The sequence below is a fragment of the Nicotiana sylvestris genome, chromosome 4 (genome assembly GCF_000393655.2).
Source record: "Nicotiana sylvestris chromosome 4, ASM39365v2, whole genome shotgun sequence".
NCBI classification, from domain to species: Eukaryota; Viridiplantae; Streptophyta; class Magnoliopsida; order Solanales; family Solanaceae; genus Nicotiana; species Nicotiana sylvestris.
Window position 1 is genome coordinate 75901790 of NC_091060.1, and position 26011 is coordinate 75927800.

Consider the following 26011-nt stretch of genomic DNA (forward strand, 5'->3'; position numbering starts at 1 on the left):
AGAAGATAAGTACATACGTCTCCGTACTGATCCTCGAGACTCTACTAAGCTTTATCATGACTCATGAAACCTAAGCATCCTAGGGCTCTGATACCAACTTGTCACGGCCTGGAATTCCCACCCTCGAGATCGTGATGGCGCCTAATATTTCACTTGCTAGGCAAGACAACATTAGTTTTTTGTATTAACCATTTTATCAATCAATATCAAATGATAACAATAAGATCGAGTAGTCTAAATTAAAGTGATAAACTAATAAATGACGTAATCCAAATACAATCCCGAAACTGGAGTAACTAATACACGAGGATCTAGAGTACTACAAATAAGGCCTAAATAAAGTACAACTGGTTTGAAACACAAAAAAAATAGTAATGATAGAAGGGAAGGAAACTTTAGGGGACGTTGTGTCGCTATACCTCAAGTCTCCACCTGTGATTGGATCCGAGCAAAAAGCTAGTAAGCTCCACTATGATCAGCATCGACCCAATGTACTTCGTAAGTGTCGAACCTAACCTCGATGAAGTAGTGACGAGGCTATGACAAGGCACCTACGTAAAATAAACCTATGCAAGTGTATATAAATCAACAAAATAATAGTAGAATGACAAATACTAATTGGGAGGGAACATGAGAAAAGGGGAAGATATGATAGATACGACAAGTATGAAGACACAAAATAATCAGTAAATCGCCAAAACTGAAAATTAGTCAAATTACTATTATGAAAATTGCACAACAACACCCTTCATGTTTTACTCTTGTCCTCACCATGTAGTAATAATATGAATGAAATTGCACGGCATCACCCTTCGTGCATTTACTCTCATTCTCACCATATAATAATATGAATGAAATAGCACAGCATCACCCTTCATGGTTTTACTCTCGTCATCAGCATGCGATAATATGAATATAATTGCATGGCATCAACCTTCATGCTTTTACTCTCATCCTCACCATGTAATTATATGAATGAAATAATAAACAATGCAGGGAATATTTTAACTCGAAATTTGATTCCATGATATCAAACATCAACCTACAAAATTGTTAACACCTTTAATATAAGAAATAATACAAAAACAAATAATTAACGAAGTAATAATCAAACCTAAACATGGATAACATAATTAACGAAAAAAAATAATACGAAGAAACAAGTTCCACCCCCATTCTTTAACCGACTGACAACACATAAGTACTCGTCACTTCACATATGTGTTGTCCCCACACATAAAATACGCAGAAAATATATCAACAAGTCCTAATCCCTCAAGTTAAGGTTATCCACGACACAACCTCACTCCCGCAATCAAATTAACTCTAAACTGTGGATTTTACTCAAGAATTAGCCTCCAAACAAATCAAATCTAACCCAAATATAGTTTTAATATTTAAAAATAAGCTTTAGAAACTACCCACGAGTGAAAGATTCATTCTTTAAAATTTTGGAAAAAGTAAACAAAAGTCAACCCCGGGCTTGCTTGGTCAATACCTCATATTCAGACCAAAACCAATTACCCCACCCCGAGTCCCGTTATATGATTAGTTTCGAAATTCAATCTCAATTTGAGGTCTAAATCTCAATTTTCTCAAAATCCTCAATTTATACCTAAATCCCTAATTTCTACCACGGAAAAGCATTGATTAAGTGATAAAATAACTGGGTGTTTATGGAAGTGTAAGAAAACAAGTTAAAAACCTATGAAGTTGGGATGAAAAACCTCTTCAAAATCGCCTCTAGGGCGAGCTCAAACTTGAAAATGGTGAGAAATAAGATAAATCCCTATTTTTAGAAGTTTTAGTTAAAGACTTGGCATTAAGTGTTCATCGCGTTCGCAAGACACCCGAGGCAATCATGAAACATCAAGGTTAACTAGCTTTCCCAAGATGCTTTACGTTTTCGTGATGGCATTTCCCTCTGGCCATCGCGTTCGAGAGCCTAGGCTCACTTTCGCGTAGAACAACAGACCAGCTCCCCTAGGTCCCTCCAAACACTACGCATTCATGAGGAGACGGTAGCCTTCCCGAAGGGTAAACCCTCCACTACTTCGCGTTCATGACAAGCCACTCGCATTTGTGATGAATGAATTCATCTCAATCCTAGATTCCCGTTTGCGATCACGAGAAAGTCTTCGTGATCCCAAAGCACATTGCACCAGACATCAGAAAACCAGCTGAAACCTGCATCTCTAATTCTAAAAATGACCTGTAGCCTATCCAAAACTCATCCGAGCCCGTCGGGCTCCAAACCAAACATGCACACAAGTCTAACAACATCATACAAACTCAATCGCGTGATCAAAATACAAAAATAACACCTAGATCACGATACGGACCCACCGGGATGGTCAAAATACTAATCGGGTTCCATTTTTACAAAATTTTGATTGTAGTCAACTCAAAATGTTTTTAAGCTAAAATTCATATTTTCTTCAATTTTTCGCATAAAACCTTTTTAGAAAAAGACACATACTGCGCATGCAAATCAAGAATTACTAAACAGATCTAATCAAGGTCTTGGAACACTAGAATAATAGCTAGAACTCAGAATGATATATCGGGTCATCACACTGATAGCAGAAATGTAATAAAGGCGACTCAGGTCACCTCCACAATGCCCATGGGTGTCACTTATCTAGAAATCCTTGCGCATCCTCTAGCGTGACCTCAAACTGAACCTGAATAATGGGCTTTGCGATTATAACTCCTAGAACCTAATCAACATAGGCCCAATGCTCTAGAGTACAGGCTGCGAGAGTCTGAGCTCCTATCCTAGCCTAGGATGTAGCTGGTGCAACTGCGATCAATCCCTCTCGAACTAAAATGCTGAACATATAGTCCAGTGATAGCAATAGGTGCCTCAAGTGCCTATACCCTAAACAGAGCTATTGGTGTCTCCTCCATCGCTGCTCGAGCAGGTGATCTAGCTATAGCATGTGCCCCTCATCGGTTGAGTAATTATGAGGTTAGGTCAAGACACCTACAAGACATAGAAAGCCTATCCAGAATATTAATATAATCTAACATGGGGAGGTAAAGAAATTTCTCAATACCAGGCTAACAACAGAAATTAAAGCAACAAATAACAACAAATAGTGAATGTTTACTGTGAAAATAGTAATAACAATTAAATTTGTTAATAGGACTCAAAAATATGTGATCAATTTTTATCCTAGTTGTTAAAGTAGTTGATGCTATAAGTGTGAAGTTTAATGGCGAAATACGAACTAGAGCAGAGTTGTAATCAAACAGAGGGGTTAGCTATTCGGGCCTCGGACTGACCAATGAGGGGCCTCGAGGTCGATGCCTAGGCTCGGGCTCGAGTTATCGGGGGTAATGGGGTAAGGGCTAACAGTTAGGATATAATCAAGGGGGGCTATATATTGCTAATAACAAGCAATAAGTGAAGAAAAAATATGAGAATAATAAGCAATAATGTCGGGAAAATATGTTACAGAGAAGAGAGAGAGTTGTTATATTTCGTGTAGAATAGTTGGAGCAAAAGTAGCCTCTTACAAAGTAATGAGGATCCCCTTTATATATGAGGGGAATCCAACATAGTACAAAATTCATTAATTTTAAAGGTATGGAGATGGGACGGCTAGATGCGACACCTTGATACAGACCCCGGATAGACCGTCTTTGTCAAACTTAGCTGTGTGCCTATGGAATCCCCTGTTTACTCTAGCCTCGATCAATATTCCCTTTGGGTCTGACCTTGACGAGCTTCTAAGGAGGGAACTCGGTCACAGCTTCGCGTCCTCGGGGCTTCGAGGCGTTCTTCTAAAGTGACTTAATAGCAAGAAATTAGAGCATCTAATTTTGCCGCATACAGATAGTCTTCGCGTTTCCTAGAACAAAGTGATGGAAAACGATTCTGATACCCGACTCTCCGGGCTTCCCGTAACGATATCATGCCGATGACGCAACCTATGACATGAGTTTTCATGATAAACAGGACATCCTATGGACTTGTCTTTTCGACGCCATTCAATGCGTTGTCGATTCTCGTTCTCCACAGTGACAGTACCGCTGTCGATTCGGTTCTTCAAGAATGCATTAATTGTACCTATTGATCAGTCTTCCAAAAGCATTGATGGTCGTGTCATTGTCCCCTATAAATGGGGGTATTGTGGTGTTATATCTCTACCCAAGTGCCTTCCTTTATTTACTCATCCCTTTCTTCTCGCCATCTTTCTATATTGTTGATCACCATGTTTGGGGTTCACGGCCTCAAGGTTGTTTGGCAGCATTCCCATTGGCCATGTGGCGACCTTTTGCCTAAGATTCCCTTTGTTGAGCGAGACCATGCCGTCTCGTTGTTGCCGTTGTTGCTGTTACGCCTGCTACTGCTGTACTTATTGGCTCAAGATGATAATACGGGGCGATTGGCATCCTCCGATCTAAAAGGGTGTTTGGACTCTACACCGTTGCTCGGGAGAGTATTCGGACTATATACCCCTACTCACTCTCCTACCGTGGCTTGGTGTGGCACTTGATCCCTTGGGTTTTTTCTCCCAAGGGATAAAATGGCCCAACTGCCTGTTGAGGCTGGGGCCCGCCGAATCTTCAACCTTTGGGTTCGGCGTGGCTATGTCTCTTTCTTCTGCCTCTTCTGCATCCATCTCCTTTTCTCTTCTTCATATTCTCCCTCGGTGATGTTATTCCGAGGGATCGAGCTGGGAACCTAGATGAGGTGGCTATCGAAGGAGTTGCCTTTGAAGATGCGAGCTCGTTGAGGCAGCGCTCGAAGATGCTGATACCGGAAATGAACCTTCGAGGATAGACTAGGTCCTTCGGCTTTCACTATAGGCGCGCACCTCTTTGCTTCTTTGTTTCTTGTATAGACTCTTTACGAGCTTTTTTAGTCATATGTAAGGACCCCTCGAGGGCCGTTGTAAATAAATGTTTATAAATACAGAGATGTTTTCTTGACTTCTGCCTTTGATACTTGCCATATTCTTGTATACTTTTGTGCACTTGGGGGGATTCTGAATGTTTACTTCTGTTCACGATCATCAATATCCAATTCGGGTGTGAGCGTTCTTTTCGGTCTTTGGCTGATAAAAATGGCTCCTTTCCGAGCCCACCATTATTCCTCGGGCCAAGCCTAAAATGGTCTAATAGACTCGGGTCGTTGGGACCCTCGAGTCATTGAGGATAGCGTATCAAACCTTGAGATTTTTTAGAGCGGCTTCTGAGTGAAAGTCAGCTTCAGGCACTTGGAGATTTATTTTGAACTTGATATAGATAACCTTTTAAGGCGTTGTAGGTAGATCCCTAAGGAGGTATTACCCATATTTAGGTGATTTCCTGAGGTCGATCCCTCATCGACGGAGCTCGAAGTGCTTAGTTTTCTTCTTGAGAGGGAACATCTAAGTCGGGCACCACATCGGGACTGGATACGACGTGGATGGCTTATGGAAGCCTTCTTTTCGATGGAGGTCCTCGAGGTCGAGTACCACCTCTGAACCCGTATCGAGGTCGTTGGCCTCCCGGGGCCTAGCTTGGGTAGGCGGATCGTTTTTGTTTCCCCATATATATATATATATGGGGTTGCTCCCGCTTCTTGGGAGATCTCCTTATTTTAAGTAGCTATATTTCCGTTTCGACATCGAGTACTTCGTTACCTTAGCGCCAAAGCGTTCGTGTAGGTTCCCAATTCAGTTTGCTAGTTCCACCATAGCCATGAATGCTACTTTAGGGTCTGCCTGATAGAGAGGGGAGAATTCCACTCCCAGTGTTCATCATCCACAAGAGTTTACTTTGAAGACTATGTCTTTGATAAGAGAGGAGCACCTAGAACTAGTGGGGAGAGACTGCAGATGGGGCGAGGAGGTAGCGTTGCACGCGCTTCCCCTGGATGAGGGAATCACAGACCTTGCCGATGGATTCCTGAATGTGTACTTGTACCCTTTCGCCTTAGGACCCCTTGATAGGGTCGTGCTCATTTCTGTTTAATGTATCAGGTTACTTTGGTATAGATACATCCGTTATTTTGGCGAATAGTGCTGATGATGAGGTTCTTTGCAGAGAAGGCGGGGCTTGCATTCACTCTCGATCATCTTGTCAGGCTGTACCGGCCCTTTCATCATCGAGGTCTGCTAACCTTACGATGCCATTCATCCACGCCTTTTGTTGTTGACGATGAGGAAGATGGATATTAAGAGTAGGTTAGTCGATTCGTCCAGGTCCAGATGACTGACGTTATCCCCGTAGAACTCATGCTATTCCCCGAGGAATGGAATTATACACGTGAGCGGAGCGCCTCGTGCTTTCTCAAACTTGCTCATGGCGGAAGCTAGTTTAGTAATCGTGTTTCCTTCTTTTTTGCAGCAATTTTGTGGGCGTCGAGCGAAGTTCCTAATCTGCCAAGCTGGGTTCGGAAGCTGGCGACCCATTCAACTTGTGACGAGCGTAGGTGGCGAGCCGTATCCCGGGGTAGATGGGAAGGAAAATATCATGGTATGTGTATACGATGCTTTTATCTTGTCTCTCGTACATTTGGGAGGGTCTTTTCTCTTTTTCATGTATTAATATTGCCGTCGTAGGTATCAGAAGGTTTGTACGGGAGAGGCTGTGCTTCTCCGGATAAGGGTAGGGGTTGCCAGCTTTCGAGCTAAAGGATGACGATAATAGACGGGATATGCATTTGCAGTGTGATGACTCTCACAGTAGGGCGAAACGGGGCCAAGTCTTTTAGTAGAAAACATCGTTCGAGCCTGTTGTACTCGAAGTCTCCGGTCCTGGAGAGGAGATCCCCTCGAGCGATCATGCCCGACCAGGATTGATTCTTTCAGGGCAGAGGGGACTATATTGACAGAGGTGTGCTCTGTCTTCGAGGAAGTCCACCGACTTCACTTCGCGGTGAGCTTTGGCACATGCCTTCTAAATATTGCGTCTTCCCTTCCTTATCGAGTTTTTCTTTTGTAGGCTTTTGGTAGGCTTAGGTCCGAGCTACTCGGTCATGGTGCTAGGCGCCAAAGAGCTCTGGATGAGGGTAAGTCCCTTGGGCTCCTCTGGTAGGTATGTGTTTTGCTTCATAAACTCTCGGGTTAACTCTTCGCCTATCCCAGCTGCAAAAAAGACGGAGGCCCTGGAATGCCTCATGGGTGAAGCCGACTGAATCAGGAATGATTGCATCGAGCTAAGAGCCCAGGCGCAGGTTCAAGCTTCAGAGGAGAAGGGTGCCTTGGCTAAAGTTCTTTCCTTTTAGGTCAAACTTTTCTTAGCTTGTGACAACGCTTTAGTCCAAGCAGATATGATCACGACGCTTGAAACTAAAGTTTCAAAGGTCAGGGTTGATTTCGTTGATGCTCAGACCAAAGCCGGACTAAGGCTGATCAGGAGATGGTGATTTATTTGAAGGATGCAATCGATGCCCAAGCCGAGTTGAAGAGGGTCCTTGATCGTGAAGAGAGGATCAAAGAATATGCTCATTGCAGATCCCTATGAAAGGTTCTCAAGGAGATAGGTATCAGATGTTTTATTCTCCTGGAAGAGTTGGCTCGAGCAAGGGCGGATGAGCGTGACGCTCAGTCACTTCTGTCCGATGCTGAGAAGAGAGAAGATGAGGTTGGTAGGCCGTAGCCCTTGGGGGCGGGGTGCAGACTTTGCCGTCTTGTATGTGATATTTTCAGAGCACGTTTGTAGATGAAGGATGCACTTTTTTACGTATGTAAATAAAAGAAAACTTGAAGCTTTATTTCATATGTACCCCTTTCTGTTGTGCTTTTGACCAGGTGGACTGGTTTCGGAGTTGGTAAGAATCTTCAGATTCATGATGTGGCTCCGGAGCTCATCAGGCAGGCCTGGGGGTTCTTACGCGTTCGGTCGATGCGGCCTTTAGAGTAAGCTAGTGTTAGAGCTCTTACTCCTTTGCTCAACTGTTTTGGGTTTAGTCTCCAAGTCGGGCTTCGACTCGAGTTCGTTCGACCCTCAAAGTTTTGTGTCTACAGGGGCGGGCAACAATGGCTCTTACGCCTTGGGTCGAAATGTCCTTTTGTGTGTGTGGCCCTGAGGCTCATGAAGTTGGCGACGGTGGCTCTTAAGCTTTGCCATTAGGCATGTATAGTTAACTATTTTGGATCCGGTCTCTGAATCGGGTCATGACTCGAGCTCATTTTGACCCTCAAGCTTTCAAATTTTAAGCTGGCGACAGTGGCTCTTACACTTTTGGTCGTTCCGACCTTTTAGTGAGTGGCCCTGAGGCTTGTTAGGCTGGCGATAATGGCTCTTACACTTTGCCCTTAGGCATATGTAGGCTTTGTTTGCCTCTCATTAAGGACTTCTTGAAATGATTTTGCCTAACCCGCTTCGGTTTAGGAAGAACCTTGATTTCAAGTCGTTTGCGGCGATATTCGAGCACCTCGGAAGGTTTAGCTCATAGGTTGAGTAGCTCGAAGCCTTATGATTTGGGCTGACATGGTCGAAACTCTTTTGCTTGTCGAGGGTAGCCTGTTTAATCAGTTCTTTTCGAAGTAGATTCGAAGTAATGGCCTATGATTTTGTAGCGACGGTCGGGCATCCCCGAGTCGCGTTAATTTTGTTGGTACAGCCGTATGACCGTCGTCATTTATGTTTAGCCGAAGCCATTTTTGATCCTGAGTGTAGTAGTTTAGGCGTCTACATCGAGGGTATGCCCTTTTGGGAGTCTTACAAATGCGACGTATAGCCTAAACTTCAGGACTGATTTTACCCCTATAGTAAGGACTTACAAAATTTTCATGTCTTTTGAGGTCTTACAGTTTTGTTGATACTTTGTACAAGTATGATTCATGCCTTGGTTTTGGTCTTACAGTTTAGTTGATACTTGGTACAAGTATGATTCATGTCTTGCTTGATTTCTTACAGTTTTTCATGCCTATTGAGGTCTTACAGTTTTGTTGATACTTGGTACAAGTATGATTCATGCCTTGCTTGAGGTCTTACAGTTTAGTTGATACTTGGTATATCACGACCCCGGTTTGCCATCTGTGAACCATCGTGACAAACCTAGTCTCTACGACTAGGAAAGCCTAAAATGCGGAAGATAAACCAAATTTGCAGAAGAAAACAATTTAAAACAGAAATACAGTAATAAAACAACGTTTAAAAGTGTCGCTCGGTATACACAATATTAACTCTTAAAGCCAATACATTTTCCCAAAACCCAGAAACCCATGAATCCACAAGCCTTGGAATGTCTAACTCCAGAATATCTAACAAGGAAAAGAAATACAAAAGGGCTAATACAATAGGGAGAGTAGAAAGGGACTCCTCGATCTGCGGACGCGACAGATATACCTCGAAGTCTCTGCAACAGTTGCCTCACCTCAAGGGTGATAAGACTGAGTCAAGGTACCTAGATATGCACATGAAAAACTTGCACAGAAAAGGCATGAGTACACCACAACGGTACTCAGTAAGTGCCAAGCCTAACCTCGGTCGGGTAGTGACGAGGAAGGTCAGGGCCCTACTGAGGTGAAATGAAATATAAAGTTTGATAGTGTAGAATAAGACAGTATAATTAAGTGCAACAATAAGAAATAACATAGGATAGAAAGAACAACAACAACTAGAACAGAGACAGGATAATCACAGAAAGGAAATACAACTCAACACAGAGGTAACAACTAGAGTACCTTCTAGGATACCGTCTTGTAGTCCCAATTACATCTATCCAGTGGATCATCTGGGATCCCGTCACGTAGTCCAACTATCAGTGTGCGGGGATCTACCGGAATCCCGATCCGTAGTCCCAAATATAAATACCCAGTACTGGGGGAATCTACCGGTCTCGTAGTTCCATATAACTATGCAGGGGGATCTACCATAATCCCACATCTGTAGTCCCAAATAAACAAATAAGGGGATCTACAGGAATCCCACATCCGTAGTCCAAATGTAAATACACAGCAGCAACAGGAAAATATTCAAGAAATGTCAATTTCATATTAAGGTAAACAAGTAATTCTAGTCTAGCATGCTGCACAGAATTCAGGTAAAATAGTTTGAACAAATAAAACAATTAAATCACTTATACATGTTTTCCTACGCTAACAAGAGGCTTAAAGTGCAAATAATATAACAGGAAATGAGACATACTAGTAATTACTTAATGAAAACTGAATTTTCAACAATTAGCACAAGTATGCACTCGTCACCTCACGTACAAGTCATTTCAATTAACAGTAATACCAAATCCTAAGGGGAAGTTCCCCCACACAAGGTTAGACAAGCCACTTACCTCGAACTGGCTCAAAATCAACTCTAAACCGCGTTCTTGCGACAAGTACTCGACTCCAAATGGCCCAAATCTATTCAATTCAAATGTATAATGTAAATAACACTTCAAGTAACTAATTCTACAATTAAATTCTAAGCTAATACACGAATTTAGGTAAAATTACCAAAATGCCCTCGGGCCCACGTCTCGGAATCAGGTAAAATATATATTTTCAGAATTCTCACACTCTCACGAGTTCATGCATACCAAAATTAACCAAATCTAAGGTCAAATTCCAAATCACAATTTCAATTCTAGGTCTAAGAACTTTCTTTCAACTTTTCCCCAATTTTCATCTCCAATTCGAAATTAAATGATGCAACTAAGTATAGATTGATGGAGTATAACTATAAAGGGTTAAAGAATTGTTACCCAATGATTTCCTCTTCAATTTCCTCCCAAATTCGCCCTCTCCCGAGCTCCAATTTGATTTTCCAAGTTTTGAACCAAACCCTCGAAATTTCATATTTCTGCCCAGTGATTACCGTATCTGCGATCAAGAGAGCGCACCTACGGTCCTACACCTGCAGAAGAATGCATCGCAGGTGCAAAAAGTCACTTAACGGGTTGGGTCCGCATCTACGGTCGCTTGGCCGCATCTGCGGTACCGCATCTGCGAAAACCCAGCCACACCTGCGGATTCTGGAGCTTCGGCCAAATCTCACTTCTGCGGACACATAGCCGCTTCTGTGGCACCACATTTGTGGTCCAACACTTGCAGGTGCGGTTATGACAGGTTCAACAATTCCAAGTTCTTCCTAAGTCCAATTTCACTTCCGTTAAGCACCCGAAACTCACCCGAGGCCCATGTTGATACCCAATTTTTCCCCTCCCCCCCCCTTTATTCATAAAATCCTAAATAATTATTTTCAAAATTACCGTTATGATAATTTATTTATTTGATTTTTGTACTTATGCCAAAATAAGGCTAATATAATTTTTTTGCATTTTTATAATTACATTTAGTATTTTTAAGCTAAATTGCATATAATTGCAATGTTAGCCCATTTTAAGGTATAATTATATTTTTATGTGTAAAATAGGTCCCTATATTTTTAAAATGATAATTATATATTTCAAATTATCTTGTAACATTAAATTATTTTCCAGAAATTGCCTATTATTTATTATAAATTAAAATAGTGAAAACGGCTATTTAATTAATAGCCAGATTTGGCTTTCAATTGTGGCCCAAATCGGACCCCTCCCCAGCCCAATTTCATACCCAATTAACCCAATCCAAACCCCATAAAAACCTACCCGAACCCGAAACCCACCTACCCAGTTGAATCATGACTGTTGATCTCCCAGATCAACTGTCCATACACGCCCTTTCCTTTTTAATTCCTAAAAGACCCCCTAACCCTACTCATTTCCAAACCCCCTCCTCCTTCAGATGCTCTCGTATCTATTCTCTTTCAATCTAACCCTAATCATTCTTCCACCGCCACCTCCTTCTCCAGTCATCTCCGGCGACCATCTTTCAACCCCAAGCCTCCAATGGGTCTTCCATCGCCTTGCTCATCATCTCTAAGGCCTTCAAGGGTCCTGGGCCATGCCGATTTGGATCTAGGGTTTCTATTTCTGTTGTTCATGGCTTCTCCGATGTGATTTTGGGCAAAATCACACCATATATATTACGATCTGTGAAGTTTACAATAGGTTCTTTCGTTTCTATTTGGGTTTCCTTTGAAACACTCACTCTCGTTTGAATCTCTTAGATCCGTGCAATTTTTAACGCTTTAAGTCTGTTTCTTCCTATGTTTGGCACTATTCTCGATCTTCTTCTAAAAGATCCTCAACTTTAAACCGTTTTACTTTCTTTAAAAATTAGGATTTCTCGGAGTTTCTTCTACACTTGTTTTAACCGATTTTTCTTTATATTAAACCTCTTTCCTTGCTTACCTTGACTGATTTCATGTTCTTAATACTTTTTGAACTTGACTCTGTTAAAAGCCTTAATTTCTTAGATCCTCTTTGTTTTGTTCTGTGCTTTAGCATGACTACTTGATCTTGTTAAAGTTTCTGTCGGTTACCACGTTTCGAATGGGTTTTCTACTGAGTCTTTAGCCTATTTGTATCACCACTGTGTGATTGTTATTCATCTTGATTTGTTCATCTCTTGCTTCTTTTTGTCGATATGGCTGACCTTACCTGTTTTCTATGTCTGTTCGTTCTTCTCAATTTATATGTTGCAATATAGAATCATGACCCTCTCTTGATTTAATTTTGATTCCCTTATTTGATGGTTTGATTGAAAGGTTTTCTTTAAAAACCCTAAAATTCTACTCGTCTGTTTAAATTGACTAATTTCATTACCTTATTTGTTGTGGTACTTGGTTCTTGCTGAATCATTCCTTAATTGCGGTTTTTCTGAACCTACTCCTAATTGACTACCCTATGCTTACTAAATCTTGATTCTTTCCTTAATTAGTCCCGTACTTATTTTCTTTTCTTGCCTTATATGTTGTTATTTCTTACTGTTTCAATTAGCTCACTTAACTTAAGGGAGTACATCCTTGATTTTCTAATTGATTGATTCTGAGTTCCTCAATTTATGATACTATGATTATTACCTTATTTTACTACCTATTTTCAACTATAAATACCCTAAGTCTTTCACTTCCTCTTCCCCCGTCAAAAAGGGGAGGGAAAAGGGGGGCGCGATAGCATGGTGACTCTGCTGGAGATATTTTTAGGCTCTTACCATAACGCACTTGTCTTGTAGAAATTAGTCCAAGCATGCTTATCTCGTACCCTTCTCCCTTATTTGAGTTTAACAGTCTTTTTTTACAAGAATTTATAATTTCTTTATTACCCTGAAAACTGACTTGTCTCTTTATTTTCCTTTTTCTGTAACTGTGTTTTCAATTATTTAAATGCTGTATTTTTTTCCTATATGAAAATACATGCCTACATGTTATTAATTGTTGCATAAATCATGCTCCACATCATATTCCACTCGTGCATATCAAATCCCATAGCAACGGTTTAATGAGTAGTTGCGCTCTTCCTATTTGTTACCCCTAAATTCGGAAAGGCTTATTTGCAGTAAAACCAGTCGATCAGCGGTGCAGTCAATGTTCTGTGCCTTCCCCCTCAAGTTCTCCGCTTGAGGGTACCAGTCTAAAACCCTATAGTCGGGTCAAACCTAGTCGGGTCAGTTATGTTGTCCACATAATGATCCTTTAAGATAAGCCTTATCCAAAGTGCATCGAGTTTTCCATAATCCCAATGGACGCAACCACGTCATATGCATTAATTTGGAGGACTAAATGTCGTTATGCTGATCATAAATGTATAAATAGTTGAGTCTGGTGGGGGTAAGGCCTAAACCTTTTGTTTTGTAGAAAATGAGGCACGAGGTCCCCAGATTCGGTATGGTTAGCAATATCCCTCCATTGTTACTAGATTGGTGGGAAGATCTTTCCTCAAGTGACAAAAAGCATGTGAAAAAAGTACTTGGATAACTTGCCATCTCTGCTAAATATTGAACCAAACAACAATTGATCGAGGCTAGTACCCTATTCTGGGACAGTGAAAGATTTGTGTTTCGTTTCGGTGACATAGAAATGACACCGCTTCTAGAGGAAATAGGAGGACTTGCAGGGTTGACTTGGGACAGTCCTGGGCTTTTGGTGCTAGAAAACCATACGGGCAGGGAATTTTTGAAGATGATGGGGCTGAAAAAGAATGTCGACCTAGTGTGCCTGAAGGATTCCTATATACCTTTCGAATATCACTACGAGAGGTATGGCCATAGAAAGTCTTTCTGCACTTATCATGATGAGATCGCCCTTATTTCACTGGCTCACATCCATCGCAGAGTGTTCGTGTTCGTTGTGTGCTTTCTAGGGCTGATAGTGTTCCTAACAAAAAAGGAAAGAATCCACACTAGGTTGGCCATGGTCGCCAAAACTCTGATAGACGGGATTAATGGACAAACATATACCATAGTCCCCATGCTCATAGCTGACATCTACAGGCCTTGGAGCGCTGTCAGAGAGGGGTCAAGCATTTCAAGGGTTGCAACTTATTGTTGTTGGAGCATCTCCAAAAGGGTCACTATCGCTAACAATTTCCGCGAAGGGCTTGGAATGACCACATTGCTTTCCATAACCCTAAGCAAATGACTTATATTCTGGACAGATTTGCTCAACCGAAAAGTGCTAGTGAATGGGTAGAGTTCTTCGACAATCTGACCGAGGGACAGATATAGTGGATGGTTGAATGGCTTCCAACGGACGAGTTCATTACCAGGTCCAGGGATGCTCCGCATTTGGTGTTGATCAGTTAAGAGGAATATATCCATATGTCCCTATGTGAGTTATGAGCCAAGCAGGCAGAACATAGGTTGTATCACGGTTCGTCAAGATGAGTCACTTCAGAGCACATTTCCAAGACGATGACATACCTTACAAGTTCCAAGCTCAGCACATGTGGCACTGCAAAATCATTGTGGAGAAAAGCAATGTTGAGCCAGACAGATATCACGCGGGGTGCGAGCCTCTCTACTCTACATGGTTGGAAGACAATCTGAAAGGAATGGTGACACTGGGGACTAGTCGAGGGAACAGAATCATAGACGAGAAAGTTGATGCCCAAATCAAATACAACAGGCTGCGCAAGAGAGTCCACGATTTTGAGAATGAGCATCGAGAGATACATGAGAGGAACGTGAGGTTGATTGAGGAATGGAAAGAGATAGATGTCAATTCCAATAGGAAATTGGAATACCTGGAGCGAGGAATAGTGGAGCTGGAGGGCAAAGTCATAAAAAGGATTGAAAACTGTCAGAATGCTGAAGGAGCCGAGGGAGGACATCTGACCCGAGCCTACTTGCTGCTGGGACTGTGCGAGCTGGGAGATCTGTTTGATTGAGTCCGAAAGATCGAATCTAGGGAAGGTCTTTCTAGGACCAAATAGATTAGATTTACTTATTTTCTTAAAATGTAATAAGGCCAAGTGTCAGTAGTGACTTGTTTTATTATTATTATGTTATTGTCGTTTTTGGATTCGTCTACTCTTATATTATGAAATGAAGCATTTATTGGCATTTGAAGTTCTCCAAATTTATTTGTCGCTAGGTCTACCTCGGGCACAACGAGGCTCACAAATTAGGATACGAGTTTATATTTTGCAATATGTGTTTAAATATTGCAAACATTTCAGGATCCCCACTAACTTGTTACCTTTTTATTTTGTTTATTTTTTATTATTATTCTCATCCCTATAGGTTAGTTCATCCATACTGGCCTCGTCAGCATATCATACCAGATCTAGAGGCCCTCTGCCAAGCAATACAAAAAGTAGAGGGAAATCAAAGATGGACGACTTAAGTGGAATCTGAAAGGAAAACATTGAGAACGCAGAGACTTCCGATGGCCGTAGTACTCCAGCCCCAAATGACCTGGTTTTGAGACTTGAACAAAAGATACTAGAACTGCAAGGAGAACTTGAGCAGGTCCGCAATTTGGCAAACTTGTCCCTCACCGTCAATGTCCCTAATATCCACCAACAAAACACATAGAATCCAATGCCTCCTCAGAATATACAAAACCAACAGCCACAAAATCCTACCGTACCAAGTCAATACGTAACTCCACCTCAAAATATCAATCCATTGCCAGTACCAACTCCACCACCACAACATCATTAGCTAATTCCATACCCACCAACCACCACTTACCACACTCCTCAAAATACACCGCCACTCATTCCCGATCCACAAAACTCCACCTATAACCATCACTACACCCAAGTCCCTGGCACCCATCAGAGCAACCCCATATACGTGGAAACTATACCACATTCTACCTTGCCTATATCCTGTGCACTGGAATCCTTCGAAAAGGACCTGCTCATTAAGAACATGGCCAAAGAACTCAAGAAGTTAACAAGCCGAGTTCAAGGTGTTGAAGGAGATAGAGGAATAGAAGGTTTGAACTATGAAGATCTGTGCATACAGCCCGATGTGGAATTACCGGAGGGATACAAACCTCCCAAGTTTTAAATGTTCGATGGAATAGGTGATCCCAAGGTTCACCTAAGGACCTACTTCATAAGCTAGTCGGGGTTGGAAAATATGAAAAGATTTGAATGAAGCTCTTTATGAGGTGCCTTACCGGGGATGCTTTGTCTTGGTATATAACCAGAATCCCAAGAAATGGTCCAATTGGGTGAGCATGGTGTCGGATTTCATGGACCGGTTCAGGTTCAACACAGAGAATGCACTGGATATCTTTTACATTCAGAATCTCAAGAAGAAACCTATTGAGACTTTCCGCGAGTATGCTACTCGTTGGAGGTCGAAAGCTGTCAAGGTCAGGCCCGCTTTGGACGAAGAACAGATGAATAAATTCTTTGTCTGAGCACAGTATCCACAATATTACGAGAGGCTGATGGTCATCAAAACTCACAAATTCTCGAAAATCATCAAGCTCGGGGAAAGGATTGAGGAAGGAATCAAGAAGAGAGATGTTGGGGCAGTAATGGTGTCCCAAGGCCCAAAAACTCCACTCACAAACCAAACACCCCTACCCACATACCAAACACCTCCTCCCACCCATCAAACACCTCCAACTACATACCAAGCATCACCACCTACATATCAACCTTCATCTCCTAGATATTCCCAACTAGCCACTATCTATCATACCTACAATTCCCAACCATCCCACTTCTAATCGCCACCAACTTACCAAAATTATCCAAGATCGAGACCCAACTTCGACCGCAAGCCACCCAGACAATACACCGCCATTGCTGAGCCCATCAACCAATTATATGAAAGGTTAAAAACCGCAGGTCACGTCACTCATATTCCTGCTGTGGTGCTAGAAAATCAATCCCAATGGGTCAATCCGAACAAAACATGTGCATACCACTCTAGTATGAAAGGGCACACCACTGCTGAGTGCCGAACATTGAAGGATAAGATCCAGACACTCATTGACAACAAGGTCATACAAGCGAAGGAAGCCGCACCTAATGTCCGCAACAATCCCCTCCCTGATCATAGAGGTGACGGTGTACATGTTATAGAAACAAATGAGGAATGGGACCCTGAGGGGTCAATCGGGCTTACCCGAGAAAGCGATGACTTTAAGGTTGCAGTTACACTCACTCCTATTGTGTTTTAGACTTAGGCATCTATTGACGTTGAGGTAACTACATCAGTTCCATTCGAGGTGGAAGTAGCTCCGCCCGCAGCCACCTCCGCTCCATTTGAAGTAGAAGTGGTTACACCTTTTACTGTGACGGTGTCAACCATACCCCCATTAAACTCAAAAGCGATACCTTGGAATTATGTCGCCGAGGCTTGGCGAAAGAGGAATACTAAGATAGAAGAATCTGACGCCACACAAGGGATGACTAGAACTAGAAAAGTCTACACGCCTGAACAATTGGGAGGTTCAAGTAAGGATACCACTACTAGGCAACCTGTCATTGCGACCGGGCAGAATGATCTATGGTAAAAAGTACAGGTGAAAGAGTATTCGGTTGTTGATCACCTGAACAAAGTCCCTTCTTAGATATCTACCCTATCGCTATTACATAATTCATAGCCACACAAGAGTGCCTTGATGAAAGTACTGAGCGAGGCTTATATACCCAATAATATCACCAGTGGAGAAATGGCCAACATGGTCGGTCAGGTGCTGGAGAGCCATAAGATTATCTTCCACGAAGATGAGCTGCTGCCCGAAGGTTTGAATCACAATCGAGCATTTGCACATTACAATACAATTTGAAGATAAGTTCATTGCTAGGGTCCTGGTTGATGGAGGTTCGAGTCTAAACATTTGTCCGTTGGACACCCTAAAAAGGTTGGATAAAGGTTTCCATGAAATATAGACCGAAAACATGAATGTGAAAGCTTTTAATGGGTCCTATAGGGCCACGATCGGGGAGGTCAACCTTTGCTTGCAGATGGGTCCAACCTAGTTTGATGTTGAATTCCAAGTGCTTAATATACCAGCCTCATATAATCTTTTGTTGGGCCGCCCATGGATCCATACTGCTGGGGCCGTTCCCTCCACACTACATCAAGTCGTAAAATTCAAATGGAAACGTCAGGAGGTAATCATTCATAGAGATGGTAGTAACCCCATCTACACTAGTCAAACTATTCCGGCCATTGGACACAGAAGAAGGCCAGAGGGGAAACCTATCATCACATTGAACGGGTCAATGCCGTCGAGCAGATTAAGTGATGGGGTAACAAAATAGAAAGCATACTATCATGATCCGGATATGAACCTAACAAAGGGTTGGGAAAGAACCTCCAGGGTATCACCAAGTCAATACAGCGGAAAAACCATAGTACCACCTTTGGGCTCGGATATCAGTATACATGGAAAGAGTATAGGGAGTGGTTGCCTCCATGGCGTGGACCGTATTACCCTCTTGAGCAACTGGTACCACGTCTGGAACAAGCTTTTCATTAGACTAACACAATATGGAGAACTGCTAAAGAAGAAGCACTATCTGGGCTGAAGGACCTGTTCTTGGAAGATGAGGATATGGAATGCCATGCCATAATTGAGGAGGAAGAGGAAGAAGGCCTCTCCATTCAAACTGTAGCAAAGGGAGATGTTCTCAGAAATTGGACCGCCGCATCATCCCGAGCCCGCTGAGTCTTTGGGTAGCTTGGCAGAACTTATAGTCGTTCTAGGAATTTTAAATTTTCAGTAATTTTGTTTTAAGATTTCTTTGTTTCAAAATAAATGCTCGATCCACCGGGCCAAGTTTTGTTTGAACAGTTTTCTCAGTTTTAATCAAATGCATTTGTCCTTTATCATTATTCATTAATATTTTTATACTTTTCCCTTCTATAGTTGTTATTATTACTTTTCTCGATGAACCAGTGAATGTGACATGTAATGAGGCAACACAACATGAGAATAATGACTCAAAGGAATAAGATGAGATACCCGAGGAAATTGTCAGGGAAGTTGAGAATTTTGACAACAAGCCTAAATCCAACTTGGACAAAATAGAAGCAGTAAATTTGGGAAACACTGAAACCATCAAAGAGACCCGCATCAGCATTCATTTGTCACCAACAGAAAAGGAAGAGTACATCCATTTTCTAAAGGAATATGAGGATATCTTCGCATGGTCGTATGATAATATGATCGGTTTGAGCACATCTATAGTAGCTCAAAAGTTGCCTACCAATCCCATGTGCCCGCCAGTCAAGCAGAAACTCAGAAAATTCAAACCAAACATGAGTTTGAAGATTAAGGAGGATGTTACCAAACAAATCAAAGCCAAAGTTCAAAGGGTGGTTAAAAACCCAACCTGGTTAGCTAACATCGTGCCTGTTTCGAAGAAGGATAGGAAGGTCAGGGTATGTGTTGATTACCGAGATTTAAACAGAGCAAGTCCCAAAGACGACTTCCCACTGCCAAATATACACATCCTGATCGATAACTGCGCCAAGCATGAACTCCAATCCTTTGTATATTTCTTCGCAGTTTATCATCAGATCTAGATGGATGAAGAAGATGCCGAGAAGACAACTTTTATTATGCCTTGGGTTGTATACTGTTACAAGATGATGTCGTTCGGTTTAAAGAATGTTGGGGCCACTTATATGAGGGCCTTGACAACCATCTGTCATGATATGATACACAAGGAGATAGAGGTATATGTGGACGACGTCATTATCAAATCCAAGAGCGCCGCTAATCAAATAGCAGACTTGAGGAAATTGTTCGATAGGCTCAGGAGGTACAATTTGAAGTTGAACCCCACAAAGTGTTCATTCGGGGTTCCTGTAGGAAAGTTATTGGGATTCATTGTCAGTCGTCGAGGGATCGAGCTAGATCCGACTAAAGTCAAAGCTGTTCAGGAGTTACCACCACCCAAAAGCAAAAAGGATGTAATGAGCTTTCTGGGACGGCTCAACTACATCAGTCAATTCATAGCACAGTCCACCGTAATATGTGAACCCATCTTCAAGATGCTGAGGAAAGATGCCGAGACAAGTTGGACCGACGATTGTCAGAAAGCTTTTGACAAGATCAAGGAATACCTGTCCACAGCGCCAGTTCTGGTACCACCAGAACTAGGACAACCTTTACTACTTTATCTATTCGTGTTAGATGGAGCCTTAGGATGTGTTTTGGGACAACATGATGATATAGGAAGAAAGGAGCAAGCCATATATTACCTGAGTAAGAAATTCACACCTTATGAACCATGGTATTCTTTGCTTAATGCACTTGCTGCGCTTCGACCAGGACAGCCCAGAAGTTGAGGCATTATTTATATGCCTACACTACATACCTCATATCCAGGATGGATCCTCTGAAGTACATATTTCAGAAGTCCATGCCTACTGGGAAGTTGGCTAAATGGCAGATACTACTGAGTGAGTTTGACGTCATCTATGTAACTCAAAAGGCAGTCAAGTGACAAACATTGGCAGATCACCTCGCTAAAAATCCGGTGGGAGGAGAATACAAACACTTGGAAATGTATTTTCCTGATAAAGAGGTATCATTCATAGTAGAATACATTACGGAAGCATATGACGGTTGGAGGATATTCTTTGACGAAGCCGCAAATTTCAAAGGACTAGGCATTGGAGCAGTTTTGGTATCAGAAATGGGTCACCATTATCCGGTATCTGCTAAACTCAGATTTCCCTGCACCAATAACATGGCAGAATATGAGGCATGCATACTAGGTCTCAACATGGCAGTCGACATGAACATTTAGGAGTTGTTGGTGATCGTCGATTCAGATTTGCTTGTGCACCATGTGCAAGGAGAATGGGCCACCAAGAATTCCAAGATATTTCCATATCCACACCATGTGTAGGAATTGAAAATGAGGTTCACAAAGATAGAATTCCGACATGTGCCCAGAATTCAGAATGAGTTCGCCGACGTATTAGAAACCTTGTCAACAATGATACAGTATCCAGATAAGAACTATATTGATCTCATTCCGGTGAGGAGCCATAATTAGCTGGCATATTGTACTCATTTCGAGGAAGAAGTAGACGGAAAGACTTGGTTCCATGACATCGAGGAGTACTTATCCAAAGGAGAATAATCGAAGCATGCAAATCACACTCAGTAACGCACGCTCCGAAGATTGTCAAATCATTTCTTCCACAGCAAAGGGAACTTGTATAGGAGAACTCCGGATTTGGGTTTACTAAGGTGTGTCGACGCAAAGGAATCTTCTAAGCTACTTGAGGATGTGCATGCTGGGACCTGTGGTCCGCACATGAATGGCTTTGTTCTGGCCAAGAAAATACTCAGGGCAGGTTACTTTTGGATGACCATGGAGACGGATTGTATTCAGTATGTCCACAAATGCTTTTAATGCCAAGTGCATGCCGACATGATAAAAGTGCCACCAAACGAGCTCAATGCAACAAGCTCACCTTGGCCATTCGCCGCCTGTGGAATGTATGGTATTGGTCCAATTGAGCCCACAGCTTCAAACAGTCATAGGTTTATCTGTTAGCCATTGATTACTTCACAAAATGGGTAGAAGTTGCATCTTACAAGGCTGTAACCAAGAAAGTCATCGTAGATTTTGTTAAGGATCGCATTGTCTACTGATTCGGAGTTCCTGAGTCTATTATTACTGACAACGCCGCCAACCTCAACAGTGATCTGATGAAGGCTATATGTGAAACTTTCAAAATCAAGCACAAGAATTCCACTGCCTACAGACCTCAGATGAATGGAGTCGTAGAAGCCGCCAACTAAAATATTAAGAAGATACTAAGGAAAATGGTAGAGAATCACAAGTAGTGGCATGAGAAATTACCCTTTGCTCTGCTAGGGTACCGCACCACAATTCTCACGTCAATTGGGAAACCCCCTACATGGTGGTTTATGGTACCGAGGCTATTATCCCAGCCGAGGTAGATATTCTTTCTTTAAGAGTCATACAGGAAGCTGAAATCAGCAATGCGAAATGGATAAGAACTCACTATGAGCAATTGGCCCTTGTCGATGGAAAGAGAATGAACGCAGTATGTCACGGCCAACTGTATCAGAACAGAATGTCTAGAGCTTTCAACAAAAGGGTCAAACTAAGACAGTTCGCACCAGGGCAATTGGTATTGAAGAAGATCATCCCACACCAAGATGAAGCCAAAGGGAAATTCTCTCCCAACTAGTAAGGTTGGTATACGGTTCATAGGGCACTAACAGGAGGACCACTTATACTTGTAGAGATAGATGGAGAGATCTGGCCAAAACCAATCAATTCAAATGCAGTCAAAAGATACTATGCCTAGATTATTTCACATTTTCTTTTCTGATGTAATTGAACTACGCTTGACTTGATTCCCATTTAAGTGGGGATACGTAGGCAGCCTTATGGGTTCGGTCATATCTTAATAAATTTTTCATTTTCCTCCATAATCAGAAACTGGGGCAGAATTTTGAGGAGGGTCCTCAAAATTCCGGGACAAGTCCAGCTAGCGCCATCACATGCCAAGAAGTCAGTCATCAGTCAAGAACTGGGGAAGAATTTTGAGAAGGATTCTCAAAATTCCGAAGAAGATTCAGCAAGGTCAGCCATACGCAATCAGTTAAAAATCATCTACCAAATTGGGGAAGAATTTTTAGGAGGACCCTCAAAATTCCAACATAAGAGAGCTGCAATGCCTTTGAAATTTGTCACAGTCGCTAGTTCGTCAAAAGTTGCTCAATATATTAATACGCTTCCAAAACAATCCTATTTTATCAATGAATGCATATTTTTCGAAAATTCTATTTTTCATAACAGTTAGGTGCTACCTAGGGGAACTCGAAGGGGGCTTCCATATCAGAGCAATGCAAGGCCGGCAGACGAAGCAAGAACCAACCTCCCCTCATGAAACTTACGATTTTTCTTTGAACGCAGGCACATTTGACGATAGCATTTGTACAAAAAGCAAATTCACCATCCATCTGGACGTTAGACGCTGAACATATCCTAGCTAAGTTATACTCTACCCTTATCTGCTATCTTCTCTTTGCATGAGTCTAATCTCTGACTCCATATTTGCATGAGTCTAATCTCTGACTCCATATTTGCATAAGTCTAATCTCTAACTCCACATTTGCATGAGTCTAACCCTTGACTCCACATTTGCATGAGTCTAACCCTTGACTCCACATTTGCATGAGTCTAACCCTTGACTCCACATTTGCATGAGTCTAATCTTTGACTCCACATTTTCCAGAGTCTAATCCTTGACTCCACATTTGCATGAGTCTAATCCCTGACTCCACATTTGCATGAGTCTAATCCTTGACTCCACATTTGCATGAGTGAAGCCCTGACTCCATATTTGCATGAGTCTAATCTCTGACTCCACATTTGCATGGGTCTAATCTTTGACTCCACATTTGCATGAGTCTAACCTCTGACTCCCCATTTATATGAGTCTAATCACGGACTCCATATTTGCATAAGGCTAAGCATTGCCTTCTCTCTGCATGAGACTAAGCCCTGTCTCCAATCTTGCATGAGTCTAATCCCTGACTCCATATATGCATAAGGCTGATCCTTGCCTTCATACCTGCATGAATCTAAGCCCTGACTCCATATTTGCATGAGGCTGATCCTTGCCTCCATACGTGCGTGAGTCTAAGCCCTGACTCCATATTTGCATAAGGGTAATCCTTGCCTCCCCGTTTGCATAAGGCTAATCCATGCCTCTCCACTTGCACGGGACTAATCATTGTCCCTCTTTGCACCAAAATTGCTCTATTTTCTACTACTATCTACCTATTTTTCAATCAGGCTAAGCCTTTCCCTCTACCTCGCAAGACTAAGCCTTATCTTGTCGCATCATATTATTGCATATCATGGGCTGAAATATTGGGAATATGTCCAAAGGCGTCATAGTCTAAAGGCACCATCCTCATAGCTGGAAGACACCATGCCATGGCCTGAGGATCTCTCAAATTTGCATATTATTATTCAAAGTTGTCATGGTTCGGAGGCACCATTTTCATGTCCCGAGAACATCATTTCATGGCCTGCAAATCCCTACTAAACAATTCATGTCCCAGGACATCATGGTCCAAGGACGTCATCTTTAACCGTCTGAAGACAACCTTCATGGTCCAAAGGGAATCTGCATCATGTTTAAATTTTCGCAAATAAGTTTGTAGCATTTTTTATCTGCAGGTAATTAGAAAACAACCGCTATCCTTGCAGGAGCGATCTCGCTCCAGTTCCCTCTAACCATCCCGAGCCTTAACCGCTCATCATAGCCTCTTCCACATCTCGTGTCCATTCTTACAATAATTTCATCGGCATACTCTACAGGTGAATCCAGAACTACACATGGTATGATTCCTAAAAACCAAAGATATGTAGGCAACTTGAAAACTAGAGCTCGGCCTCTGTCTTTCAAAGCATCCCATCCGGTCAAAATTGGCCATCATTTCTTTACCCGAAAACGTTTTCATCCTTCCCGGATAAAGAGGGGCAGCTGTTGATACCCAATTTTTCCTATATATTTTAAATATGCATAAATACCTTCAAAATAGCATATATATGCATATATAAGCATGCACAAGGTTTTTATAATTTTCCCATAATTTTAAGGGTTTAAATAGATTTATTTTTTCCCCTTTTATTCATAAAATCCCCAATAATTATTTCCAAAATTATTTTTATGATAATTTATTTATTTTATTTATATACTTATGCCAACATATGGCTAATATAATTTTTATGTATTTTTATAATTACATTTAGTATTTTTAAGCTAAATTGCATATAATTACAATGTTAGCCCATTTGAAGGTATAATAATATTTTTATGCGTAACATTTGTCTCTATATTTTTAAAATGGTAATTATGTATTTTAAATCATTTTGGAACATTAAATTATTTTCCAGAAATTACCTACTATTTATTATAAATTAAAATATGGAAAGCAGCTATTTAAATAATAGCCAGATTTGTCTTTCAATTGTATCCCAAATCGGACCCCTCCCCAGCCCAATCTCCTACCCAATTAACCCGATCCAAACCCCATAAACACCTACCCAAACCCGGAACCCACCTACCCAGTTGAATCCTGACTATTGATCTCCCAGATCAACGGTCCACACATGCCCTTTCTTTTTTAATTCCTAAACGACCCCTTAACCCTACTCATTTCCAAACCCCCACCGCTTTCAGATGCTCTCATCTCTCTTCTATCTCAACCTAACCCTAATCATTCTTCAACCGCCGCCTCCTTCTCCGGTCATCTCCGATGACCACCTTTCAACCCCAAGCCTCCAATAGGTTTTCCATCGCCTTGCTCATCATATCTAAGGCCTTCAAGGGCCTGGGCCATGCCGATTTGGATCTAGGATTTCTATTTATCTTGTTCATGGCTTCTCCAATGTGATTTTGTGTTACGATATGTGAAGTTTACAACAGGTTCTTTCGTTTCTATTTGGGTTTCCTTTGAAACCCTAACACTCGTTTGAATCTCTTATATTCGTGCTATTTTTAACGCTTTAAGTCTGTTTCTTCCTATGTTTTGCACTATTCTCGAACTTCTTCTGAAAGATCCTCAACTTTAAATCGTTTTACTTTCTTTAAAAATTAGGATTTCTCGGAGTTTCTTCTACACTTGGTTTAACCGATTTTTCTTTATGATTAAACCTCTTTCCTTGCTTACCTTGACTAATTTCATGTTCTTAATGCTTTTTCAACTAGACTCTATTAAAAGCCGTAATTTCTTAAATCCTCTTTGTTTTGTT

At 41.7% G+C, this 26011-nt stretch overlaps 1 protein-coding gene across 1 annotated transcript; it reads left to right on the forward strand.

The window, feature by feature from the left end:
- Positions 1-16458: 16458 nt before the first annotated feature.
- LOC138889713 (uncharacterized) lies at positions 16459-20540 on the forward strand. Its single transcript, XM_070173049.1, has 5 exons — positions 16459-16596; positions 18724-18870; positions 19215-19628; positions 19773-20011; positions 20087-20540. Exons 1-5 carry the CDS (start codon positions 16459-16461, stop codon positions 20538-20540), a joined length of 1392 nt encoding a protein of 463 aa, XP_070029150.1.
- Positions 20541-26011: the final 5471 nt, after the last annotated feature.